Genomic DNA, 24,591 nt, shown 5'->3' on the forward strand with positions numbered 1-24,591 from the left:
TGCTTTCCCTACAGGAAAGAGATGATAGTGAGACAGGCGGTGCTGTCTGTCGCACTTGACATCTGGGGTCTTGCCCTGCCTCCACGTTCCATCTGCTGTCACGGCACATGTCACGTGGCTTCCGCAACTCGGTCAGGAGAGAATGAGTGAAAAAGACAGAGTGTCATTGTGTCATGAAACTGATTCTGGTCACGTAGGCACCGTTGGGGCAGGGAGCCCCAGGATTCCAGCTCCACGCCTGGAATACCGCACACCTCGGGGCCCCCAGGACACACTCCGGGCTTCTCAGCTTCCGTCTCAGAGGCATCAGGAAGGCAGCCACAGACAACATTTCACAAAGCGTGTGGCTGCTTCCCAGTGACTTTATTTACAAAATTAGGAAGGAAGGGCTGCATTTGGCTCAGTGGCCCTAGCTCCCCTCTCGTGGATCCAGAACAGAAGTTTGCTGGGGCCAGGCACAGCCAGTATTGTGAAGCAGAGGTGCCAGCATCCCACGTCCGAGCACCAGTTCAAGTCCCAGCTGATCCACTTCTGATCCAGCTCCCTGCTATGCACTTGGGAAAGCAGCAGAAGATGGCCCAAGTGCTTGGGCCCCACACATACGTGGGAGACCTGGATGGAGTGCCTGCACCTGTCCCGGCAGCTGGGGTAAGAACCAGCGTGTGGAAGATCTCTCTGTCACTCTGCCTTGCAAATAAAGTCAAATAAAGCTTAACAAGGGACAAGCTTGCTGGGGTCCTGGGCTTAGGGCTCGTGCCACAGAAGGGAGAGAGCAGTGCCATCCGAGTCCTAGCCAGGCTAGGCGCTCCCAGAACTTCTCCGTCTTCATGTCTTTAGCTCCCCAGTTGCTAACATCCACAGCCTCCACCATGATTGTGCCCCTTGGTATCCTCAAGGGCTCACTCTCGGGGTCCCTGCCCATGCTGAACCCCGCGGGAGCTCACGAGTTTCTCTGTAAAATGCTGTAGTATTAGCACGTCAACTACGCAATCTTTGTGTAGCCTTTAGAGTATGTACAAGACCTAATACCAGGTAAACACTGTGCACATAGTTGTTACACTGCATTATTTAGGGGATAGCAACAAGAAAAATGTCTGTATGTATGGCTTTTCCTCATGTTTTCCGTCTGTGGTTGGTGGAACCTGCGGATGTGGAACCCTTGGACGGATACCGAGGGCGCTGGACTTAGACGTCCCTCCGCCAGCCCTGCTTCTCCCACAGCTCCTTCTCAGCCTCCGCTCTGGCCTCTTGCTGCTATTGGAAAGCACAGGCACGGGGCCGGTGCTGTGGTGTAGCGGGTAAAGCTGCCGCCTGATGCTGGCATCCCATGTGGGTGCCGGTTCAAGTCCCAGCTATTCCACTTCCAATTCCACTCCCTGCTAATGTACTTGGGAAAGCAGCAGAAGATGGGCCAAGTGTTTGAGCCCCTACCACCCACATGGGAGACCTAGCTTTGGCCTGGCCCGGCCCTGGCTGTTGCGGCCATCTGGGGAGTGAACCAGTGGATGGAAGCTATCCCTCTCTTTCTCTGTCTCTCCCTTTCTCTCTCTCTCTGGAACTCTGACTTTCAAGTAAATAATAAATAAATCTTTAAAACAGGGGGGGGGAAAGGCAAGCACAGGCACTTCCGGCGCTGGAGGCGGCAGCAGGGAATCTTCCTCCCCATCCCCACCCTGAGTCCTGGGCACGTGGGGCGGCGGCAGGGGCGCGTGAGGGTGGAGCAGCCTCGCCCCGCCTCCTGAGCCAGCCCACGTCCTGTGTTCACCTCCCTGCTCCTGGTGCCTTGTGGGACTTCTCACCCACACGCCCTCGGGCCTGAAACTCTGCCTCCTCCCTGCTCCCGATGGCTCTCAGCCACCCCCGTACCTCCCAGCCATCTTCTTCCTCTGCTGCTCCTGGTTCTGGTCTGCTCCTGGGTCCAAGTCTCCAGCCCCAAGGTCAGGACTGACCTGTCAGAGAGGGAGAGGCCCCATCCCTCCCCTGGCTGTTCCCACGCATCCCCTGAGCCTTCCCTCGGCTAGCCCTGTCCCCTGCCAGCCCCTCCGCTCCCTGGCCTGACTGCTGGGTGCTGTCCAGCTGAGGGAGACAGTCTCAGTATCCCACGGGACTGTCCTGGGTATAAGGAAAGCACAGTGCCTGGCTTGGCTCTGCCTTTGCCCCCACAGCTTCATCCCTTGCCTGCCTTCCTGGTCTTCCCCACCAGGGTCACGTGGCCAACTCCTCACCCCAGGACCCCGAGGTTACCGGGCAAGGGCTTGAGTCCGGCCAGGGTGGGGCAGGGCAAGCTCAGTCGTCGGGAACCCGCAGCACAACCCTGCCGAAGTCAGCTTTGCTGCCATCCGGGGAGGGACTCTCGCTCGGCTCCTCTTCCGGCCACCCTCGAGCTCCACCCGAGGACGCGCGACTCGGCTTTAAAAATAGAACGCTCGCGCTGGACTTTTATGGTCTTGTGGAGAGCACTGTGCTTGTGCCCTCCCACACCTGGTCTCTGCCCCTGCCTGGCCCCGAGTAGCGGCCCGGAGCGGCTCTGCACAAGCTCGCCAGCAGTGCTCCGCCGACGGCTCCCGGCAGATTTACGAGTTCGGCCTTGGCTGAAGCCTGCTCCGCATGGCTGCCCGCCACGGTCCAGCTGCTCTCCCACGTCCCGTGCAGCGCGGGGCCGGGACGTGCCGTGTCTCCTGTTCTACCCCCGACCCAGCTCGCTGCTGAGTCACCCTGGCCAGCCCCCACCCTCGCTCACACTCACGACTGATGAGGGTTTGTATCTGAGGGTGGCCAGGTGGGGACTCCAGGCGCTGAAATTGAAGGAAAAGGCGGTTCCTTCCGGGCCTGGAGCTCAAGGCCAGTTTGAGTTCACCCCAGTGTGTGTAGACTATGATTAGTTCTTGTATTATTGTTCAGGGAAGAGAGAAAACCCTTAAGGCTCCATCTCATTGCTGGCACCCCTGGCAGGACCCAGGGTGGCGATGCCCTCAGGAGGAGCTGGCCCCAGGGAGCTGCTCTGTACATGGGTGGTCAAAGTGACTCCACAGTCAGCGAAGCACAGGCAGCCACCTTCAAGGAGCCTGCCTGGCCCTGGCCTTGAGGTTGGGTCCTAATGCAATGGGAAGAGAAGACTGTGACCATCACCCCCTGGAAAAGACTCGCCTTCTACGTTCAAGGCCCTTCATGAGGGCGTCATGGAGCCTCCCAGGATCCTTCCTGGGCCAGGCCTGACATTGCTTGGGTCAGTTACAGATGAGCTGCCTCTGGGAGAAGAACCTCTGTGTAGGTGGCTGGGCCGATCCACAAGCGCCCCTGGGGACCAGAAGGCAATAGCGCGAGCTTTATGGCCTAACCCCAGACAAACCCAAGTGCAGAAGGGAGGGAGGGGGCGGGGCCAGAGAGCGGGCAATGCTGTGCCGGCCCAGACACGGCTCTCCTGAGCTCCCACTCCTCACCCGTGGGACGCAAGCGTCTGGAGGGACCGGGAGAAAGTACATTCTCTTCTTAGGCTTCACGACCCCAGCCCAGGGTTCTTCACACTTGCAGCGGCCAAGAACCTCTGAGGCCCTCAGGCTTTCCCAGGAGCACCTGGGGCTGCTGCCAGACCAGCCCCTCCTTCTGTTCCTGTCTTCTTGTCTGTGCAGGTCTGTAGGAGCTGGAGGCCAGGAGAGCGAGGGATGATGTTGGTACCCAGCTGCGAGCCCACTCAGATGCCTTCGTGCCTCACTGCCCTGAAGCTGCCACAGAAGAGCCATTGGGAAGTCCCTTCCCGGTGTCGAGGGCGGGGGTCTCCATCCTGTGCTCCCTGGGAACTCCCCACCGTGGCAGTGCCCGCTGCACCTGCCGCTGCGACTTGGGAGCTGAGGTTGAGTCAGATCCGACGGCTGAGGTCCCAGTGAAGACAGGGAGGGTCTGGTGGGAAATCCAGGTCCCTCCGTGAGTCGCCGTCCCAGAGAGCAAAGCAAGTGTGACGCTCATTTGTCACCAAGAGCTGGCGGGAGTGGCTTGGTGGAAAGGCCAGCCTCTGCCTCTTCAGAGTCTTGGGACTGCACTTGCACATCCTTCATCCTGGGGCTGCAGGTGGCGGCTGGGGTGGCGTCCAGGCCGGAACACCCCAGGCCTCCAGCATAGAGACGTGAGCGCATGGGCCACTTCTGCAAGACACGGGTGGGACTTGCCTTCCAGAATCTCACACTGAGCCCCGGCCTCCCCTCACCCCTGCCCGACACCCTCCACCTTCCTCCTGCTCTGTTAGCAGCGGTCTCACCGCCACATGCGGCCTCCAGAGCCTGCCCGAGGGGCACAGGAGAAGCCATCTGGGGAGAGCCAGGGCCCCCAGAGGAGAAACCCTCCCCTGGGATGGGAGGTCAGGCACCCTGGACAGAGGTGGCAACAGCCAAGGGCTGGGCAGTGGGCACCACGGAAGAGCTGTGCCAATCTCCCTCCAGGCTGGGGACTTCCACGACCGGCAGGAGTGTGGCCAGTCCCGGAAGTCCTCGCGCTGACTCTGTCCTGGGGTCTGCTCTTGTCTCCAGCAACCCTCCCCCTGGTGGGGGGGGGGGCACAGCACGATGACATTTAGGACGTAAGTATCCTCAAAAACATAAATGTGACCCCATTACTCTGTCACCCTCAGAGGACAGAGTGTGCGCCTCTGCCAGCTCCTTCCAGCTCCAGCCTGGGGCCTGCCTGGTGGCTGCGAGCGAGTCGGACGGCCCTGGGTTCAAAGCACACCCAGCCGTCACCCCCCTAAGCTGCAGCTTCTCTGTAAAGTGACCTTCGTTTGGTCCTCTCACTGGGGGGAAAACACACTGACGCACCCAGCCCCGCTCCTGGCGTGTGCTCAGCTCTCAGGGGATGGGGCGGTTCCTCTGAGGGTGGTCATTGTCAGGGATGCTTTTCCTCCATAACCCCACGCCGAGCTGTGCCCTGGAGGGGAAGGAAGGCTCGTGCAAGCTTCCGTTTTGCTTGTAATAAAACTGAGGTTCTGGAAAGCCGGGCTGTGGCCTGCAGGCCGTGCACGCGGGAAGCCCCAGCTCCTGCCCAGCCCCCACCCCTCACTGCCGCCCCCTGCCTGCTTGGCTGCTTCTAGAATGCTGCTGTTTTGGGCTGCCGCCCTCCTGGAGGGCAGATCTGCAGGGCAGCATAGAGGCAGGTGGGGCACCGTGGGTGACGCTGCGCAGGGACCTGGGGCTATGCTGGGGGCCACTCCCTTGGCCAGGCCCCAGCCCTACAACCTGCTCCTTTTTAGTTTTTTTCTGCCTTACCACCAAGCACCCTCCAGAGTGTTTTCCTCCTCGTGGGGGACCCACATTCCCGTGAAGCCATTTCCAGCCGCCACTCCACGAGAAACGCAGGGTCAACCCCACCCAGGGAGCCAGCCCCAACATCGCTCCCTGTGAGACGGCGGGAAGAAGCTGGCCCAGTGTCAGCTCTGCCCAGGCCTGGGGGCCAGGTCCAGTGTCCCCTCCCAGCCCCCAAGGTGCTCAATATCAGAACGCCTTCCCTCCCCCTCCCATGACCTACCTTGAGAGGGTGCAAGTAGCGGAGTCCGCGCAGGAACGGCGGCCAGGCGGGGCCGGGCAGCTCGTGCCCCAGCGTGCGCGTGAGGTGGGCGATGTAGCTGGTGGCCAGCACCAGCACATCCAACTTGGAGAGCTTGGTGTCGGGAGGCACGGCAGGCAGAGCAGCCTGCAGGGCCAGGAAGGCCTGGCGCAGGGTCCTCACCCGGCTCCGCTCCCGTGCCGCGTTCTCGGGGCTCGCCTCGCTCTGCTGGGGGCGGAGGTCCTGTGAGTGGGTCTGACCCCCCGGACCCTCACCCGCCTCCAACCTCTAGGAGACAGGGTGTCCTCCTGGATGGAGTGCAGAGGGCCCCGGTCATTGCAGCTGAGAGGAGGCCTGGCTTGGGGACAGACGGCAGGTCGATACCAAAGCTTGGCTTAGAACCTGAGAGAGTCCTGAGTTCTCTCGGCTATGCCACCAACGCTGCGTCCCATACCCGAGTGTGAATCCTGGTTCTCAGAGTACCCTCAGGGCCGCGTGGAGCCCCACGATCGGGGGCCAACCCTTGACCCAGCCAGCTCCTGAGCTAAACAGGCTGTGGTGGTGCAGAGGAGAGGGCTCTGAGCGGTGCTGAGACACAGGCTGAAGTCCCTCCCCGTCCCTGATGCTGCTGGGGACCATGGGACGGTCACGTCCTTCCTCCCAGCCTCAGTTTCCCCAGCAGCAGGGAGTTGAGCCAGTGAGTGATAGGCTCAGCTGTGCTCTGGTTAACGGCAGCTCTGATGTGTCCCAACCTCTCCAAGCATGGCGCTGTGGGGACGGGTCCCCACTCTTGGTCAGGAATGAAGAGACTGGCCTACCTGCCCCCCCACCCCAGCCCCAGCCTCCCCCAGCTCCCCTCGGTAGGCCCAGGATTTGCTTACCCTGCCTCGAGCCCGGCCCCCTGCCCTGGCACCTCGAGGGTTGGGGGCGGCCCAGCCCCAGCTTTGGGTGTTCCAGTTGGTCTCTTCCCATGGGTCCTGCCTTGTCCTGCAGAGGCGGCTCCTCCTCTTCTCGGCGGTGCCTGGCAGCCCCCGCGCTCTGGCCTTAGCCCGGCCATGCCCTGCGCCTGGCGTGGCTGGTGCCTCTCTGGCCTCCCTCTGTGACATGCCACCCCCCAGGCTATGCAGGCTGCAGCCCACCGAGCAAGACCACAGTGCCCGGGGGAGCACTAGCTGGGGCGGCAGCCGGCCATGCAGCCGGCAATGTCTACATCCGAGGAAGCCAGCGCCAACTCCGTCCTGCTCAGTCCTTGCTCTGGGAAAACTGCCCACCAGGCACAGCCCCCGCAAAAAGCCTCCGCCCACCTCCCAACCCAGAGCAGTGGTGGGGGCGCCGCATGCTGGGAGTGGCCAGCCCTGGGCCGAGGGCCATGCTGAGGAAGGCCAGAGGGCGGGTGGGAAGGGAGCACCCTCCTGGGCTGTGCTGGACCCAACAGTGGTCCGCAGTGGGCCTAGGGCTTCAGTTTTGGGGCCCAGGTCCGTGGAGGGGCCCTGTGCACACATCCCCGAAAGGCCTCTCCTTCCTTGCCAATGAACATGACCTTCAACGCCACAGGAAGCTTCTCCCCATCCCCTGGATGTGTGTCCCATGTCCAACCCAGGGCTTTTCCTTTACCCTCCCCTGCCCTTGAACAGCTGCCCCAGCCCTGCCAGGGCTGTGCCGTCAGATTATGCCCTTCACTCACGAGGCCTTGGTCAAACCCCACAGACCCACCCCCAGCCCCCGTGTCCCAGTTGGATTGGTGGCACTGCAGCTCGGCTGGTTTCTGCCCAGCTCTGTGCCCCTAGAGCACTGTGTGCCAGGCACTGTGCTAAACACTTCCTGTGCGTTGTCTTGCTTCTTTCTCAGGGTGAGCTTATGAGAGAGTTGAGTTAGAGGGGGGCACGTATCCAGACGTGAGACAGCTTACCCAGTGTCAAACCTTGGGAAGTGATGGGGAGGGATGAGAACCCAGACAGGCAGCGGGACGGGAGGCTCCCCCATCCTAGGAGAGTGTGCCACACGTCTGTCCCCACGGGGTCTTTGAAGGCAAGGGACCGCGACGTTTGCACGGCCTCCTCCACACAGCGAGTCAGGAGGGAGGCAGAATGCGTAACCACTGGGCCACAACAGCCCCTGCCTGCCCTCAAATCACAGCCTGTGCTTACAGCACAATCCATCTTCCACGTCCCTTGTCCCCCGGTCTTGAGCTCCAGGACAGACAGAAGAATTAAAGAGAAAACACAAACGCAGGTGTTCACAGTGAGAGAGTCCCCGAGCCAGCCAGAGAGAAAGGGGAAAAGGGGGAGGAGGGACTACGACCTGGAGGCGGTGTCAGCACAGCCCCAGGAGCTCCTGGGGAGGGCCCGCCAGGCCCAGGTGGCCAGGGCTGGGACTGACATGGGTCTGAGCACCTCCAGGAGCCGGCATGCGGCGCACGCACCAAGATCCCTCAGCTGGGGAGGAAGCACGAAGAACACCTCTGGCAGACCCTGCTGGCTCCGGAAGAGAAGGCAGCCCGGGAAGAGGAGGGCCTCTTGGCCATTCTGGACGGGCGGGCTCGGCCCAGATGGGAGAAGACAAGAGCCCCTTGCAGTGTAGGCACGGACGGACGGCCTGGCAGACGAGAGCTGCGGCGGTTGCTTCAGCTGGAGCCACAGGCACTGCAGGGCAGTGTCGGAGGCTTTGGGGGAAGGCGCTGCTCTCCCAGACTTGTCTTCCGTAGCGGCCTCCAGAGCCCTGCTGGAAGGGACACAAGAACACTGAGAGACGTCTTTCCAGCAGTCAGCTCTGTTTGCAATAAAGCCCTAGACCCTGACAAAACAAGCAAACAGCCTGGCTGAATTCAATAAATATTTGCTGTCTCCATACTGTGGAGTAATGTGCAGTCATAAAAAGAATAACACCGACCTCTGTACAGAGACATCAAAAACTTCCCCAGATACGTGGCTTAGTGAAAACGCTTACCGTAGGTCAATATGCACAACAAGATCCCAGTCAAGTAAAAAACACCAAAGAACGGGGGTGGGTATTCGGTATGGTTGTGTTGAGGTGCTGTTCGGGACAGCTGCATCCCATATTGGAGGGCCTGGTTTGAGTCCTGGTTCTGCTTCCAATCCAGATTCCTGCTAATACACAACTTGGGAGGCAGCAGACGATGGCTCAGGTGCTTGGGAGACTGGGATGAGTTCCTGGCTTCTGGCTTTGGCCTGGTCTACCTTTGGTTCTTGTGGGCACTGTGGAAGCTATCTCTCTCTGCCTTTCAAATAAACTGAAAATAAATAATTTATGCCCCACCCATAAAAGACGCAAGCATAAAGGTTTATGTTACATGAGAATGAGGAGATGCATACCACGCATTTTTTTTTTTTGACTAGTGGACAGTGAGAGAGAGATAGGTCTTCCTTTTTTTGCTGTTGGTTCACCCTCCAATGGCCGCCACAGCCGGTGTGCTGTGGCTGGCGCATCGCGCCAATCCAAAGCCTTTGCATTGTTAAATTCCAGATGTAGAGAATTTTTTTTTTTGACAGGCAGAGTTAGACAGTGAGAGAGACAGAGAGAATGGTCTTTCTTCCATTTGTTCACCCCTCAAATGGCTGCTACAGCCGCTGTGCCGACCCGAAGCCAGGAGCCAGGTGCTTCCTCCTGGTCTCCCATGCGGGTGCAGGGCCCAAGCACTTGGGACATCCTCCACTGCCTTCCCGGGCCACAGCAGAGAGCTGGCCTGGAAGAGAAGCAACCAGGACAGAATCTGTCGCCCCAACCGGGACTAGAACCCGGGGTGCCGGCGGCACAGGTGGAGGATTAGCTTAGGAAACTGTGGCGCCGGCCCAGATGTAGAGAATTTACACGCACCTTGACCCAGGGCCCATGGCCATCTTTGGTACACACAGAGCCTGTGGTCAGCCTGCCCTCGACCTCCACCCCCACCCCGCCCACTTCCTTCCTTCAGTTCCCTTTCCTCCCATCCCATGATTCTCCCCAGTCGCAAGTGACAAGTCCATGCAGGTGACAAGTCCACGGTGCTTGATACGTATTCTTTTGTCCGTAGGTGCGACGGTTTTAAAATGCATCCACATGTTCTTTGATAGCTCCAGCATTCAAAAGGTGGCACCCAATCGCTCTCCCCCAGAATGTGGGCCTGACTTGGTGACTTGCATTGAACAAACAGAAGGTGGCAGGTGTGTCAGGGTGCATCATGGGAAGCCAGGTTACAGAAGACGTGCAGGCGTCCCCTCTGCTGTCTCGCCCCTGGAGCTGCCCTGTGGAGGCACACAGGTTGCCCTTGAGAGGCCCGCGTGGTGATGGAGGAGGTGTCTGACAGACAGCACGAAGCTGCGAGCCAGCCCGGAAATGGATCCCCCAGTCCCATCTGTGCTGTCGGCTGGCTGACCGCTAGAGTGGAACTCGTGAGAGACCCTGAGCCGGCCACCCAGCTGAGCTGCTCCCACCCACAGACTTCCTGACCCATGGAAGCCATGTTAGACAAGCAATGCTTATTGTTGCATAAGTTAGGGAGTGATGTGCTGAGCAGCGATGGACAGTGGCAGTGATGTGTGTTACTGAAGCATGCACCCTGTGGCAGGAATGAACCGGAAATGTGCACAGTTGGTGCCTTTATGTTTGTTACTTCCCTTTCTTGCTGCTAACCGTGGCAGAGTACGCCATGGTGATGCCCACTACCTGCTGACTACTCAGAGGCCCGGGCAGGGGCATCCAGATGGCCTGCAACCCTGACAAGGCTGCCGTGGGTGTCCTGGGCTCCCAGAGTGAGATGCTGGGCTAACCGTCCAGAGTGGCTGCAGAGCCTGCACACCCAGCGGCAGCACTGCCCGGCACAGCGGTGCGAGCCAGACCTCCAGTGTGCAGTCAAATCTCCACGATGGGCGTCTGTTGTGGTTTTAGTTTGCCCTTCGGATTTCTGATGAGCCGGAACATCCCTGGTGCGCGGTGCTGGGTTCAGGTTGCTTGTTTTTTTCTCCACATGTGACCCCGTTTTACTTTCTCTACAGAGTTTCCCAGACGTCATCTACTGAACCCCCCGTCTTCTCCCGGTGCAGTCAGAGCTCCCACTAAGTCGTCTAGGAGTTGCCTTAGTTGTACCTAGGTCAGATCGTGAGCTCCCGTCTATTCTTGATCCTTTTGTCAGTATCAGATCCAATAGTCAATATCACACTGCTCTGATTACGATGACTTCATAGTCTGCATATTTCGAAGGGACTGCTTTTTTTTTTTTTTTTTTTTGGACAGGCAGAGTTAGACAGTGAGAGAGAGAGAGACAGAGAGAAAGGTCTTCCTTTTTCTGTTGGTTCACCCCCCAAATGGCCGTCACGGCCTGCGCACTGCGCCGACCCAAAGCCAGGAGCCAGGTGCTTCCTCTTGGTCTCCCATGCAGGTGCAGGGCCCAAGCACTTGGGCCATCCTCCACTGCCTTTCTGGGCCACAGCAGAGAGCTGGACTGGAAGAGGGGCAACCGGGACAGAATCTGGCGCCCCAACCGGGGCTAGAACCCGGGGTGCCGGTGCCGCAGGCGGAGGATTAGCCAAGTGAGCCGTGGCGCCGGCGAGACTTCCTTCTTAACTTATTTTTTATACTTACTTATTTTTAAAGATTGATTGATTTATTTGAAAGTCAGAGTTACAGAGAGAGGAAGAGAGACATGGATCCTGCACCCACATGTTCACTCCTCAGGTAGCTGCAACAGCCAGGACTTGGTCAGGCCAAAGCCAGGTGCCAGGAGCTTCTTCTGGGTCTCCCACGTGGGTAGCAGGGCCCAAGCACTTGGGCCATCTTCCACTGCTTTCCCAGGCCATTAGCAGGGAGCTGGATAGGAAGAGGAGCAGCTGGGACTTGAACCGGCACCAATATAGGGATGCCGGCACCACAGGTGGTGACTTTACTCTCTGTGCCACAGTGCTAGTCCCAACTTTATTTTTTAAAGATTGATTTAGTTATTTCTAAATTTCTATTTCTTGTTTTTCCACATAGATTTTAGAAACTGTTCACTGAATGACTAAAAAAATTCAGCTGAAATTTTTGATATTTCATTGAATGCATGAGTAATTTTTGGGGATGTTGCCAACTTTGTACTTTTAAGATAATTGTTCCAAAAACATGGGATGTCTCTCCTCTTATTCCAGTCACCTTCTATATCCTTTATTAGTTTGTAGTTTACTCCACTAATGTATATGTATTCCTGCTTAAGTGAATCACTCAGTAGTTGATGATCTTTGTTGTTCTTGCAGATGCTAACCTTTTTTTTTTTTTTTTTAAAGACTATCCTAGCCGTTATTGTGGTGTAGCAGGTATAGCCGCCCCTGGATCGAGTCCCGGATGTTCCACTTCCAATCCTGCTCCCTGCCAATGACCTCATAATCTGGGACATAGGCCGGGTGCCGAGTATTGGTCTAACTCCTGGAAGCTGGGCCTCGTGGCTTCCTCCACGGCCTGTAATACAGATGATGGCAAGTTCTCCTCCTCTGGGTCCTGCTTCAGCACCGCACCATCAATCTCCACATTGGCAGGCCCAGAAGAAGCCTGTGCAGGTCCCGTCTGGACAGGACTGGCTGCACACAGAGGACTGGAGATGGAGTGATGCCAACCAGGATCATCATTATGCCAGAACTTGGGGACTGTCATCTACACTTGGAACAACAAACTCTTGGACACTGTGTAAGTTGGGGTTCCTTTGAAAAAGAAGGTACTTGGCAAGCCCAGGATTCACCTGCATGGCCATGGGGTTGGTGAGAAGGGACAAGAAGGAGCCTTCTCCCTGCTGCCAGGACATGCACTCACACTTCTCTTAGCTCCCAGGTGCTGGAGAGGCTCTGGAAGCTTCACCACCTCCAGTCCCAAATGGAGGTCCTCTCTTATTTTATTTTTATTTTTTATTTTTGACAGGCAGAGTGGACAGTAAGAAAGAGAGACAGAGAGAAAGGTCTTCCTTTGCCGTTGGTTCACCCTCCAATGGCCGCCGCCGTGGCCGGCGCATCGTGCTGATCTGAAGGCAGGAGCCAGGTGCTTCTCCTGGTCTCCCATGGGGTGCAGGGCCCAAGTACTTGGGCCATCCTCCACTGCACTCCCGGGCCACAGCAGAGAGCTGGCCTGGAAGAGGGGCAACCGGGACAGAATCCGGCGCCCTGACCGGGACTAGAACCCGGTGTGCCGGTGCCGCTAGGTGGAGGATTAGCCTATTGAGCCGCGGCGCCGGCCCAGCCCTCTCTTATTTTTAAGTCTCTGCTGTCCCTGACCTATTAGAAATATACCTAATCAATCTTTTCAAAGAGTAGCCTTTGGTTTGGTTGATATTCTAAATTCTTTTTCTAAACATCATTTATGTATAACATTCTGGTAAAACATACATGACTTAAAGTCTGCCATCGTAGCCATTTTTAAATGTACAGTTCGGCCGGCACCGCGGCTCACTAGGCTAATCCTCCGCCTTGCAGCGCCGGCACACCAGGTTCTAGTCCCGGTTGGGGCACTGGATTCTGTCCCGGTTGCCCCTCTTCCAGGCCAGCTCTCTGCTGTGGCCCAGGAAGGCAGTGGAGGATGGCCCAAGTACTTGGGCCCTGCACCCCATGGGAGACCAGGAAAAGCACCTGGCTCCTGGCTCCTGCCATCGGATCAGCGCGGTGCGCCGGCCACAGCGTGCCGGCCGCAGCGGCCATTGGAGGGTGAACCAACGGCAAAGGAAGACCTTTCTCTCTGTCTCTCTCTCTCTCTCTCACTGTCCACTCTGCCTGTCAAAAAAAAAAAAAAGTACAGTTCAATAGCTTTTGTACATCCACAGGGTTGTGCAACCACCACTGCCAGCCATCCAAACACTTCATCTTGCAAAAATGAAACTGTGTGCCCATCAGACAGCGGCATTGTTCTGAAAGGGCGCTTTGTGCAATGGATTTTGAGTGTTTCTACCGAGACGAATGCAGCCAACTCCTTCTGCTGACATTAGAGTTGACCGTCTACTTGATTAGACAGTCAGTCCCTACTTCACACAATTTCCCTTGTTTGGAGACCACGCATCAGGTGTCCTTCGGACTCCCAGGCAGGTCTGCAACATAATTGGAGACTGTTGATGATGCTGAAAGCAGTTAAATCAGTCCCTGCAACGATGACTTCGCGTGAGACATACAAAATGTGACTGCTGACTACACTTTGACTTTCCAAATAGCCAGGCTAAATAGAAAATATGCTAATCATTTCCTGTCTGTGTGAGCAACTTTTAAACGGGTGAATTTATAAGCTGGCATTCTGGGGCTTACCTCAGGCTGTGGTGTTTTAGTTGGCATGGTCAAGGGCGCATTTCTAACTCTGGAAAGTGAGAGGCCAGGTACAATTGCTGCTGTGGTCTGAGTGTCTCCAGTGTTGGAAGTCTTCACGTGTTGGAAGTCCAGTCTCCAGTGCAACACTGTTGAGAGGCGGGACCTTTAAGAGGTGATAGGTCACGAGGCCTCACCTCACGGATGGTTCATGTCGCTATTGCAGGAGTGGGTCTGCAACAAAGATGAACCCAGTTCTCTCTCTCCCACTGTTTGGTGGCATAGCAAAGCAAGAAGGCCCTCGCTGGCTGTGAATCCCTTGACCTCGGTTCTCCCATCCTCCAGAATGGTGAGAAGAGAATCTTTGTAAGTTGCCCAGGCTCAGGCACTCTTACAGCAACGGAGAGCAGGCAGAGACAGCCGCCTTCCCTGGTGATAGTGCATACGCCACTCCCAGACGCTGCGTGTTCTCCACGAGTTGTCTGACTTGAACCCACTCCAACCATTGTGGTCGCACGTTTCCTTTCTAAGCATTCTCACGCTCTGTTTAATTATCCTGTTGAAGATGCTGGCAAACAACTGGGAGTTTACTGGTTTGGGATTCTGGAATCTCTCTCTTGTCCCTTTTTGAATATTTACCTATCTGCGGCCGTCTGGCACCCTTGTTAGAGTCCCGATTCCTCCAAGGTACTCAGGGTGGCTCTTCCCAGCCCCTCTGTTCGTATTATAATGTGCAACCCAAACAGAACATAAAAAGCAGAGTGGCCAAGGTCAAATTCTCCTAGGCAACCACGGTGTCCCCATCCGCTCACAAGCATTTGCAGGTCTCTAGGTCACGCGAGCTGCATAGCATTGGGCAGAACTAGAACACAGTGTTCTGAGGTCTACAGCTGGAGGCCGCGGAGGTGGGAAGAGTGGCTGCTAGCTCACTTCTACAACAGGAAACAGCAAACCCAAACAGTTTCATTACAAGCTCTCGTCTATATCCTGGATGCCAAATACTTAGACAACTTCTCATTGATCAACAAAGTTTTACCAAACATTAAGAGGGGAAGTGGTCAGTGCAAATTGGAGGACAACTTTCACTAGAACTGTGAGGGTTTTCTCCTTCTGACACGTCTGACACCAAACGCAGGATGTTTCCTGACACCTCTCCCCCCATTCTCTAGATGCTAAATGGGTGCCCAATGACTCAACTCCAACGCCATCTACTTGGAGTTGGCCTCAGATCCCATAAATGAAAGGGGCTCTCGCACACGGATGGCCTCCATTTCAGGTACCAGCTGCACCTAGACTTCTGAACAACCGGCTATAATCCAGTGGCTCCCCTGCTGCCCCTCTAAGGTTTCATGAGTTGCCAGAACAGCTCACAGAATTCAAGAACACATCTTACTGACACCTGCCAGTTGATCACAGTGGGTGCTACTCAGGAACAGCCACGTGGAAGGAAAGAGACAAGAGGTACAGGCGTCTATGTCTCTCTGGGCAACCATCCTCCCAGCACCTAAACACGTTCACTAACCCAGAAGCTCACTGAACCCCACTCTTTGGGTGTTTTTGGGAGATTTCATTCCATAGGCGTGGTGCATTAAATTGTCGGCCATTGGCGAGTGAACACAATCTCAGGCCTCTCTCTCCTCCCTGGAGTGTGGGCGACAGCTCAGTTTCACATCTGTAATCACATGGTTGGTTCCCTGGGTCCAACTCCCCATCCTTTGGGGTCTTCAGATCCCTAGGAAAATACAAATGCTTTTTTAAAAGGATTCAAGTTCTAGAATTATCAGTCGTCCCAGTTTATGAGACTGTCTTGGTATTTTTTTTAAGATTTATTTTCAAAGAGCTACAGAGAGAGAAGGGAGAGAGAGAGAGAGAGAGAGAGAATCTTCCATCTACTGGTTCACACCGTTGGTGGCCCCAACATCCAGCGCTGGGACAGACTGAAGCCAGGAGCTGGGAGCTTTATCTGGGTCTCCCACACAGGTGGCAGGGGCCCAAACACTTAGGTCATCTTCCACTGCCTTCCTCAGGCCATTAGTAGAGAGCTGGCTCAGAAGTGGAGCCGGTGGGACATGAACTGGCACCCATATGGGATGCCGGCACTGCAGGCAGCAGCTTTACCCACTACACCACATGTCAGCCCTGAGACCACATTGGTTTTAACACTGAAAATCCTGTGTCCCAGGAAACCTCAGCTCTCCAAAACCAGGCCTCAATATCCATACTCCTTCCTAAACCTGCTGTGCCTGAAATCCTGCCTGGTTCTCCTTTCCCACCAAAGGTCCCCCTCTCCTATCATATGTAGGCCATATCTTACCCATTCCTGATTTTATTATGATGAATTGCCCTGAAAGAGAGAGATAATTACAAATACTGATATTACTTAACAAAAATCCACTCAAAATGGATTAAACACCTAAATTTATGACCTGATGCCATCAGATTAATAGAGAACATTGGGGAAAACCTGCAAGCCATTGGGTAGGCAAAGAGTTCTTGGAAAAGACCCCAGAGAAAGAGGCAGTCAAAGCCAAAACTGACAAATGGGATCACATCAAATTGAGAAGCTTCCGCACTGCAGAAGAAACACGCAACAAAGTGAAGAGCCCGGGCCGGCGCCGTGGCTCACTTGGTTAATCCTCTGTTTGTGGAGCCAGCATCCCATATGGACGCCGGGTTCTAGTCCTGGTTGCTCCTCTTCCAGTCCAGCTCTCTGCTGTGGCCTGGGAAGGCAGTGGAGGATGGCCCAAGTGCTTGGGCCCTGCACCCCATGGGAGACCAGGAGAAAGCACCTGGCTCCTGGCTTCAGATCGGCGCAGCGCTAGCCGTACAGCCATTTGTCTATAACTCTACCTGTCAAATAAAAAAAAAGTGAAGAGCCCAATGACAGAATGGGAGAAATTATTTGCAAATTATGGAGCTGATAAAGGATTAATAACTATAATATATAAAGAGCTCAAGAAACTCAAAAATGAAAAACACCCAGTGAGACATGGGCAAAGGACTTAAACAGGCATTTTTCAAAAGAAATCCAAATGGCCAGTAGACACATGAAAAAAAATGCTCAGGATCACTAGCCATCAGGGAAATGCAAATCAAAATGACAATGAGGTTTCACCTCACCCTTGTTAGAATAGCTTTCATACAGAAATCAACAATGTGGCCAGCACTGTAGAATATCAGGCAAAGCCACTGCCTGTAGCACCAGCATCCCATACGGGTGCTGGTTTGAGACCCAGCTGCTCTGCTTCTGATCCAGCTCTCTGCTATGGCCTGAGAAAGCAGTAGAAGACAGTCCAAGTGCTTGGGCCCCTGCACCCACGTGGGAGACCCAGAGAAGGATTCTGGCTCCTGGTTCCCAGCTCCTGGCTTTGGATGGGCCTAGCTCCAGCCATTGCAGCCATTTGGGGAGTGAAACAGTGGATGGAAAATCTCTCTCTCTCTCTCTTTGCTTCTGCCTCTTTGTAATCCTGACTTCCAAATCAATAAATGAATATTTTAAAATAATCAACAAACAACAAATACTGGTGAGGAAGTGGGGAAAAAGGTACCTTAAACCACTGATGGTAGGAATGTAAGCTGGTGCAGCCATATGCAAGACAGTATGGAGATACTGCAGAAATCTGAATACAGACCTACCATATGACCCAGCCATCCCACTCCTGGGAATTTACCCAGGGGAAATGAAATTATCATATGAAAGAGTTATCTGTACCTTATATTTACTGCAGCTCAACTCACAATAGCTAAGATATGGAATCAACCCAAATGCCTGTCAACTGAAGACTAGATAAAGAAATTATGGGATATATTCACCACAGAACACTTTACAGCAGTAAACAAAACTGAAATCTTGTCATTTGCAACAAAATGGATGAAACTGGAAAACATCATTCTTAGTGGAATAAGCCAGTCCCAAAAGGACAAATACCATATGTTCTCCCTGATCTACAATAACTAACAGAGCACCCAAAAGGTAATCTATAGGAGTGAAATTAACTTCAAGATGCAATGGCTTTGAACAGCCCTTGGCTTGACTGTCGAGGAACAGTTTTTTTCAAACAATTTGTTGAATTCTTTACTTACAAGTTAATCTTATATGTATAAAGTTAATTGAAAATAGATCTTAGTAAAAAGTAAGAGTGGGAATAGGAGAGGGAGGAGGAAGAGGGGTGGGAGGGTGGGTACAATGGGAATAATCACTATGTTCCTAAAGTTGTATTTATGAAAAGCCATGACATTTGTATTCCTTAAATAAATGATTTCTGGGGGAAAAAAAGAGAGAAAGATCTCATATAACCTAACCTGCCTGAGGAAATCAGAAAGAGAAAAAGCTAAACTCAGAGCAATCAGAGAGAAGGTAGGATGACCATTAGAACAGAAATAAATGAAGTAGAAAACAGAAAAATTAATAAAACCACAAACTGGTTCTTTGGAAAGAACAACGAAAGTGGCCAAACTTTAGTTAGATTGACCAAGAATAAAGGAGCGATGACTCAAATTACTAAAACAAGGGATAAGAAAGAGGACGTCACTCATGGTCAGATATAAAAACAAAGGAATACAGGGGATTCTGGGAACAACCATATGCTGACAAAGATAGATAATGTGGATGAAACAGAATCTATTAGACAGACATGAATTACCAAACTGACTCAAGAAGATATAGGAGGAGGCCGGCACTTTGTGGTGCAGTGGGTTAAAGCCCTGGCCTGAAGCGCCAGCATTCCATATGGGTGCTGGTTCAAGACCTGGCTACTCCTCTTCCAATCCAGCTCTCTGCTATGGCCTTGGAAAGCAGTAGAAGATGGCCCAAATCCTTGGGCCCCTGCACCCACGTTGGAGACCTGGAAGAAGCTCCTGGCTCCTGATTTCAGATCAGCACAGTTCTGGCCATTGCATCCATTTGGGGAATAAACCAGTGGGTGGAGGATCTCTCTCTCTCTCTCTCTCTCTCTCTCTCTCTCTCTGCCTTTGTCTTTCTGTAACTCTGCCTTTCAAATAAATAAATAATTCTTTTTTAGAAAACATAAAAGAAAGTAAAACAGTAACCTTTAGAATCAGAAAACATTTGCAAATCACATTTACAAGGGACTTGTATCCAGAATGTATCAGGACTGTTATAATCCAACAATAAGGTGACAGGAAACAGGGTTGGCATTGTGGTGTAGCAGCTAAGCCACTGCTTGCAATGCCTGGCATTCCACATCAGAGTGCTGGTTTGAGTCCCAGCTTCCAGTCCAGCTCTGCTAATGTATCTGGGAAGACCGTGGAGGATGGTCCAATTACTTGGGCCCCTGTCACCCACAGGGAAGGCCCAGATGAAGTTCCAGACTGTTGGCTGTGGGCTGGCTCAATACTGGCTTTTGAGGCCATGTGGAGAGTGAACCAGTGGATGGAAGATCGATTTCTCTTTCTCTCTCTCTCTCTCTAACTCTGATTTTCAAATAAATAATTAAATATTTAAAAATAAATAAATAAAAGATGGGGCAAAGATTTGAAGACACTTCTCCAAAGAAGATAAATAGCCCATAAGCAATGCAAAAATCCTCAGCATCACTAGTCAACAGAAACATGTAAATAAAAACCACAATACAATGCCACTTCACACCCATTAGGGTTGCTAAAATAAAAAAAGACAGGTAATGTCATGTGCTGGTGAAGATAAGGAAAAATTGGAAACTCATACCTTGCCAGTGAGGTCGAAAAATGGTACTGCCGATTTGGAAGGCAGTTTGGTAGTTACTGAAAATGTTAGACAGATTCACCATCTGATTCAGCAATTCTACTTCTAAGTATCTAATCAGGTAAATGAAAATATTTGCCTCCATAAAGTTTGTAGAAGTAGCGCTGGCATTGTGCACAGTGGGCTAAGCCGCTCCCTGTGACACCAGCATCCTATATCAGAGTGCTGGATGGAGTCCCTGCTGCTCCATTTCCACTTCAGCTCCTTGTTAATGTGCCTGGGAGTGCAGTGGATGATGGCCCAAGTACTTAGGCTCCTGCCACCCACACGGGAGACCCAGATGGATTTCTGAGTTCCTGGCTTTGGCCTGGTCCAGCCCTGGTAGTTGCAGCCATTTGGAGTGAACTAGTGGATGGAAGATCTCCGTCTCTCCCCTTCTCTATTATCCTGCCTTTCAAATAAATAAATATTTTTTCTTTTAATTGTAAAAGAATGTTCACAACAGTGTTATTCACAAATGCCAAAAAGTAGAAACAACCATCAGTGAATGAATGGATAAACAAAACATGGGATATCCATATAAAGGAGTATCATTTGGTAATAAAAGGAATAAAGTAACAAAACACACTACAATATAAATAAAACTTGTGAACATGGTGAATTTAAAAGGTAAGACACAAAAGGTAATAACCCAGCTTGTGTGATTCCTCCTAAGTGGATTCCTAGCATATGTAAATCCATAGAAATATAAAATTCATGGATTCTAGGGACTGGAAGAGGGAGGAATGGGGAGTGACTGTTAATGGGGACAGGATTTCTTTTGGGAGAGACAAAGATCCTCAAAGACTAGATTTGGAGATTTTTGTGTTCCCTGTGAATACATTAGAACACACTGTATCCACATGCCTCCCATCAACTGAAGTCTAGGTAAAGAAATTATGGGATACGTACACCATGGAATACTACACAGCGGTTAAAAAAATGAAATCTGGTCATGTGCAACAACATGGATGAAGCTGGAAAACATCATACTTAGTGAAATAAGCCAGTCCCAAAGGGACAAATACCACATGTTCTCCCTGACCTGTGGAAACTAACAGAGCACCTAGAAGGTAATCAATAGAAGTGAAATTGACACTTTGAAAAGCAGTGACTTTCAACAACCCTTGTCTGGACTGTTGAGGAATAGTTTTTTTCTTTTCCATACTATTTGTTCAATTCTTTACTTAACATAGAGTTAATCATATGTCTATAAAGTTAATTGAAAATAGATCTTAGTAAAAAATAAGAATGGGGATAGGAGAGGGAGGAGGAAGAGGGGTGGGAGGGCAGGTATGGTGGGAAGAATTACCATGTTCCTAAAGTTGTAATTATGAAATATATTGTTTGTATTCCTTAAATAAAAGGCTTCTGGGAGAAAAAAAAAAGAACATGCTGTATGGTACACTTTAGATGAGCGGGGGTAGGCATTTGGTGTAATGGTTAGGACACCTGCACCCCACGTCAGAGTGCCTGGGTCCCAGCTCCGGACTGCAGCCCTGGCTGGTGCACACCCTGGGAGGCAGTGCTGATGGATCAACTAACTGGGTTCCTGCCACCCACACGGTGCAGCTGAATTGAGTTTCTGGCTTTGACCAGGCCCGGTCCAGCTATTGTAAGCATTTGGGGAGTGAATAAGCAGATGGGCACTCTGTTTCTGTGTCTCAAATACATAAAATAAAATAAAAAAAAGTTTAAAAGTCACAATGGGTGTATTGTATGGTATGTGAATTATACATCAATAAAGATGTTGAGAAAATAGTTACTAATACATATAATAATGCCTCAAGAGAGAAAAAGTGTGGAACACGAGCCACTCAGAAAGCAGGCAAACAGGAAGCTGAAGGGAGGGCTTGGCGGGACCCCCGCGGCGGGGGAGAACCAAGAGGCAGGGGTGCAGGAGCTAGGGAAGGTGTGGGGCTCAGGCCTGCAGAGGAAGCAGGTGCGAAGAGTTCGGCTTGCGTCGCAGACTGGCCAAGGGCCAGTCTTTGGCTGATCTCTGAGAGAAAGCCCCAGAGCCTCAGAGGGGGATTCTATGATGTCAGCAGCTGACCTCTGTGACACGGGGGAGAACTGCCCCTAGGAAACAGGGACCCCAGCTTTCACTGGGGGCGGCAACGCCGCCCCTTGGACAGTCTCCCAGCTTTTCCCAGCTGGCCCCACAGCTGCTGCTGCTGGGCCAGGGCCAGGCTGAGCCAGGGGACATTAGCATTAGGGGGCACACAGGGGCCAGGGAGCCAGAATAGCAGGTACCAGGATGCTGAGTCTCTGAGTCAGGATCAGGAGAACAAACACCTGCGACACAGAAGCCCTGTGCCTGGCTGCAGGACTGAGGACAGGGCCAGACAGATCCAGGCAGCAGTGAGCTGAGGGCGACAGATGACGCTGGGGACAGACAGCAGCACATCCCCTGTTGGGTGACTGGGCTCCTGTCTCCCCCAGGCCCCTCTGTGCTGAAGTGCCTTGTGAAACGCAGCGCGGGGAATCCTCAGAGGTAAGTGCGCACCATACCTTCAATTACTGTCCCCAACCCAGCCCCAAGCCCCTCCTCCAACACCATTCTCCCCTCCCCGCCCCCCCCCCCCCCCCCGGTCTTCCCTGGCGCATGTCCAGCTCCTCTGATGGGAAAGCTGACATGCATTTACGGCCTTGGTGAGTTCAGCCTGGACCTGGCACACAAGGCAGAGCCAGAAATGAACCAACTGCCCCAACATCTTGAGCTCTTTCTCTTCAGGTCCCATGGGCTGTGTCTTCCTCTGTGCCCCGCCCAGATCACCCCTGCTGCTCCTCGGCTCCCAAGAGGCAGCCCTGAATCGCCATCCACCTACATCCCTCGTCCATAGCTGATGCAAAGAGGCCGAGCCCCAGCCCCAAGCGCCTGCCTGAGCACCCAGAGTTCTGTGCGTCTGCACGGGCGGCCAGCCGCTGAGCCCAGGCCGGGCCACGCTCTGCGCACAGGAGGCGGCTGGATTTCTCCGTCCTAGTTGGCCTCGGGAGAGCCTCATCCTGACTCCGCCAGGTCTCCTGTCCCTGGTCTGCTGCCCCCGGCGCCGTCGGGAGTCGAGGCAATGGTGCCTCAAAAGAAGGACCAGGTGCTGCTACAGAACACAGCGCCCCCTGGGTGCCACCCCCAGCACCTCTCGCAACTCGTGGACTCTCCTCCCTGCAGCCGCCGGCCTGTCTCCCCCCACCAGTCCCAACCCCCGTCCCTGCCACCTTCCACTGGGTCCCAGCCCCCCTTCTCCCCTCCCCCACGAGCCCGTTCTCCGGCCTGCCAATTCTACTCTTCTGACTCAAATTCCGACTTAGCTCTTCATCTCTACTCTTCCTCCCTCCCCAGCTCCCCCACTTTCTTTCACCAGAACTCCCTCTCGGTCCCCCTTCAACACTCCTCCTCTCCCTCGAGCCACTGGCTGTACCCCTCTCCTCCTCTCACACCCTGCTCGGCTCCGTCCCAGCCCCAGAACTCCTCACCCCGCTCACGCTGCCAGTCTCCTTCGAGGCCCGAAGACCTGCCCAGCTCCACCCACCCCTCCCCAAGCCCCAGCAACAGGCAGTCATGTTGCTGGGAACAGTGCCGGGACACCAGGTCCCCCGGGGCTGGGGGGTGCGTGGCAAGCGAGAGGGACCCTGCGGAGTTCAGGGACCCAGGGGCCCTGGCCCAGGCCCTGGTGGTCCACCTGGGGCACCGCCGCATCGCACAAGACCTGCGGCTGTTACTTTTGCAACGCCTGTGGCTAGGCAGAATCGGCCAGGCCCCAGTGGTGGAGTACCCCATATGCCTGGTGTGCCTCCGGCCCCGCAGTCCCTCTTGCCCCACCCCCAGGTACAAGACTGGACCCAAGCTGCTGGCCTTCCCCCAGCTGCTGCCCTGTGCACAGGGCCAGGGATCCGGGCCACTCCAGATAGGAATTGGCTTCGGCCTCCGCCTGCCTCTGGGCCAGGCCAGGGCCCTACATCTGATACCAGAAAGAAGACGGCAGGAAGCAGGGCCCCAGGGCGAGGCCACTCAGGCCCAGCGGAGTCAGGCACCAATGTCTCCAGCCCCGGCCCCAGGCACACCCTCCCAGGCCGGGAGCCACAAGTCTGGAAGCCGTCACTCACCAAACTCCACCCGCCGTCCAGGGCCTCCGCCGCAGGCACCAAAGCAGGCTGCGGCCTCCCGAAAGCCCAGGTGTTCTCCGACTCCAAAGAGGCCTGTCTCTCCAAAGTCCATTCTGCAAAAGTCGCCAGCCGAGCTGCAGAGCCACGGAGGCTCGCCAGAGCACTGCCTCCAAACCCCAGCCACCCCGCTAGGCCCCAGATCTCGGGGAGTCCCCGAGACACCCTGAAAGGCTGGCTGGCCGGAAGTCAGGTGTGTGCTCCTGCCCTGAACCCTGGGAGCCCCTTGTGGAGTCTGCTGTCTCCCGGCTGAGAGGACCAGCCACGCCCAAGGCCCCACGAAGCCAAGGTGCATCCAATAAAACCCGCCCCCGTGCAGCTCCTGGGCTGGTGTCCTGTGTGGCCGGAATTGTGGGGGTGCCAGCCTCAATAGGGCCTTCTGGGACCAACGACTGCAGGGACCATGTATGGGAGGAGCACAAGGAACCCACAGGGTCCAGGGACCCCGACATGCACAGCGGGCCCCCACACTGAATTCAACTCCGTGGGACACACACTGGCATCCCCGTGATTAAGCCACGGAACCCAGCCCTGGTGGGTGGAGGGGGACTTTGGTTAGGGAGGAGGTAGCGGTGTGTCTCCCCACAGAGCTCACTCCCAGAGAAGCAGGGGGTCCTCACACAGCTCAGATCTCTGCAGGCCCCCTTGGGAGGGTGGGATGTCAGGCGCCGAACACACCTGCCAGGCACCCAGCCCGGGGCCGGCCCTGGCCGCCACCGCCGCCAACAGCGGAGCACAGGTGTTCCCTAAGAGTGGCTTCTTCATTCCAGGAGGCAGTGGGGTTGGGGACCGAGTCCAGGTTTGCTTTGAAGTCGAGGCTGCCTCCCGGAAGGGGCGAGAGAGGTTCCCGGAGTGTGCGTGCCCCGGGACAAACCACGTCCTCACTCAGGTAGCACCGGAACCAAGCGCTTGAGGGAGTCGGCGTACCGCTCCCGAAGG

At 54.4% G+C, this 24,591-nt stretch overlaps 2 protein-coding genes across 13 annotated transcripts; one reads left to right on the top strand and one right to left on the bottom strand.

Annotated features, from left to right (window-relative positions):
• Nucleotides 1–342: 342 nt before the first annotated feature.
• On the bottom strand, nt 343–23,730 carry TCF23 (transcription factor 23). 11 transcript variants are annotated; one of them, XR_011386734.1, is made up of 7 exons: nt 23,596–23,719; nt 15,292–15,501; nt 13,773–13,918; nt 6,411–8,250; nt 5,512–5,757; nt 3,441–4,139; nt 343–3,297 (listed from the first exon to the last, which is right to left on the bottom strand). XR_011386734.1 is itself a non-coding variant. In XM_070069326.1 (6 exons), the coding sequence occupies exons 4-6, from the start codon at nt 7,116–7,118 to the stop codon at nt 3,960–3,962; spliced, it is 1,134 nt and encodes a 377-aa protein (XP_069925427.1). In that variant the 5' UTR covers nt 7,119–8,247; nt 13,773–13,918; nt 15,292–15,501; nt 23,596–23,719; the 3' UTR covers nt 343–3,959. The 11 variants fall into 11 exon arrangements, 9 of the variants coding, with proteins under 9 accessions (XP_069925427.1, XP_069925429.1, XP_051699043.2 ...); XR_007918305.2 differs by lacking the exon at nt 343–3,297 and adding an exon at nt 4,806–4,914 and having other exon boundaries at nt 4,001–4,139; XM_070069326.1 differs by having other exon boundaries at nt 343–4,139; nt 6,411–8,247.
• Nucleotides 21,559–23,970, top strand: PRR30 (proline rich 30). Of its 2 annotated transcripts, XM_070069322.1 has the most exons (3): nt 21,559–21,846; nt 21,934–21,985; nt 22,226–23,970. In XM_070069322.1, the coding sequence occupies exon 3, from the start codon at nt 22,560–22,562 to the stop codon at nt 23,820–23,822; it is 1,263 nt and encodes a 420-aa protein (XP_069925423.1). In that variant the 5' UTR covers nt 21,559–21,846; nt 21,934–21,985; nt 22,226–22,559; the 3' UTR covers nt 23,823–23,970. The 2 variants fall into 2 exon arrangements, with proteins under 2 accessions (XP_069925423.1, XP_051699034.1); XM_051843074.1 differs by having other exon boundaries at nt 21,560–21,985.
• The last annotated feature ends 621 nt before the right edge of the window (nt 23,971–24,591 follow it).

The sequence above is a fragment of the Oryctolagus cuniculus genome, chromosome 2 (assembly GCF_964237555.1).
Source record: "Oryctolagus cuniculus chromosome 2, mOryCun1.1, whole genome shotgun sequence".
Lineage (NCBI taxonomy): Eukaryota > Metazoa > Chordata > Mammalia > Lagomorpha > Leporidae > Oryctolagus > Oryctolagus cuniculus.